This window comes from Verruconis gallopava (genome assembly GCF_000836295.1).
Source record: "Verruconis gallopava strain CBS 43764 unplaced genomic scaffold supercont1.319, whole genome shotgun sequence".
In the NCBI taxonomy this organism is placed as follows: Eukaryota; Fungi; Ascomycota; class Dothideomycetes; order Venturiales; family Sympoventuriaceae; genus Verruconis; species Verruconis gallopava.
This window is the reverse complement of record NW_015622455.1, coordinates 1-2,075: the sequence shown is the minus strand read 5'-3', so window position 1 is coordinate 2,075 and position 2,075 is coordinate 1. Positions and strand designations below refer to the sequence as shown.

At 48.4% G+C, this 2,075-nt stretch overlaps 1 protein-coding gene across 1 annotated transcript; it reads left to right on the top strand.

Annotated features, from left to right (window-relative positions):
* Positions 1–355: 355 nt before the first annotated feature.
* PV09_09854 (uncharacterized protein) lies at positions 356–2,075 on the top strand (the record flags this gene model as incomplete). Its single annotated transcript, XM_016364002.1, has 2 exons — positions 356–927; positions 981–2,075. A coding segment is annotated over exon 2 (810 nt), but the record flags the coding sequence as incomplete, so codon positions are not given.

The window sequence follows — 2,075 nt, the reverse complement described above, 5'->3', positions numbered from 1 at the left end:
AAAAAAAAAAAAAAAAAAAAAAAAAAAAAAAAAAAAAACTGTCAAACACAGAATACGCTCACACCGGGGCGTCAATCAAAAGGATTGAGAGGGCTTTCATTTCAAATTGGCATGATTAAGGAATCTTTGTGACAAATGGTTCCATTTCATCTCTAACAAGTTGGGATTGGCAAGGCCACCTCATTCTCGTCCGACGACGCCACCATGCAGGCAGCAAGACTAATGCAATAAAGCCTTCAGCTCTCTCCACCCATCCATAATATCAGCAGAGGGTCATATGCATATGCTCATTTGCGACGGTAGACTGGTATTGGCTGATTGATAAAACAGTCATCAACCCCGCCAGCCTGCATTTTTTCGTAAGCCTCAGATGATTTTTTGAGATCTTCGATTTGTTCCTAGGGCATCTTAGCGTGCTGTCTCCAAATTGCAAAGTCCACACATACCCGTGTCAAGCACGCGCCAGATGTGGTCAACAGAAAGCCAATCCTTACGACTTTCAGTCTTATTCAGGCTTAGTGTGGAGAATTACACGCACCTTATGGGTATATGACCTGACGATTGCATCGGGCCCACAAAGGAACCGAATATTCGTCTGAATTACTGGCCGGGAGATACCATAGCCGGGGATGAAATAGCTGAGGGTGGGGGGTCAAGTTGTTGTGGCATTCTCACGATATTTTTATAACATTCGGGGGGATCAGAAAGATACTTATACACCTATAGTTGCCATAGTTGGCTCTCTTGTAAGGGCGGCGTTATTGCTGTGATGAATTCGGGGGTGCCTCCATATCTTCCCTTTCATTGGGGGCCACTATATGGAGATAGGCAACGATTTTGTCCAAATACAGTATACAAGGCATCCAATGACTTCATACATTGGCGATAGATGCTGGAAGACGGCGCTTGAAGACCTCCACGTTAAAGGTGCCGCCGTCGCCCACTCGCCCCATTTGAAGCAAGACTTACGATTCATGAAGGCGCAGCCTTGTGCAAGCAAGACAGGCCGATAATGCAGGGCCACTGGGCACTAGCCACTACCACCTTCCTATGCATGCATGATACTCACGGGAGGAACTGGACTTGGACTGGGGTTTTCTGTCTTCGGGTAACGCCGCTTTGAGGCTAGCGCGGTTTCTGATCAGCGTATTGTTAGCAGCCAATTGCTAATGCCAGTCGCATTTACCCAGCAGGCCGTGACTGCTATTTAAATACGCCCGGTTTCGAGGGTTTGGTTCTCTTCGCGAATTCGCTCTCAATCCACCATGGAGCGGCATGCCCCATCACCAGGATCACCCGGATCTGAGTCAACATTCGAAAACATTCCTGAAGACTTGGAGAGAGGCATGCACGAGTACGGACGAGAATTTCCACCTCACAGGGATGAAAACTCTCTTCCGATCCTGCGTCCCCAGGATTCCCAAGCTGAACAAGCGGCACGAATCTCCAGTGCGATTTGGCAGTTTCTCGCAAATGATGACTTGACTGTCACATCGCCGCTGCAGGACGTACGGCGCATTCTGCATATTAACTGCGGCACGGGCACATGGTGCACCTTGGCGAGCGAGAAATATCCAAACGCGAAGGTTCGCGGCTGGGACACCATAACTTCTTGGAAACGGAAAGCGCCGCAAATGGTCAGTTTCTACGTCGGAGATTTCAAAGAAGCATTCGAATCCTGTGAACGCTGGGATATCATACTTTTGAGCGATTTACTGGGTACGGTTCAGGACTGGAAGGAAATATACCGTTCATGCTATAGGAACTTAAACAGCGGCGGAATACTTATACATCGCGAGTTGGAACCGTACATTCATCCCTTGGATTCTTTGCCTCCCACTATTTCACAGTTCAATACCTTCCTGCGCCAAGCGGCAGAATCTGCTGGAACTCCACTTGATATCGCAAAGCACATGCAAGAACAAATGAAGGGCCAGAACTTCTCTGTACGTGCGAACATCGACCCAAAGCATCGAATCCCTCTAGGGACTTGGGATCACAGGCGGCAGTACGTGATGCTTGGAGAGCTTAGCCTCGCTCGTATCCACTTGGACCTTGAAGGCTTATGCTTGCGT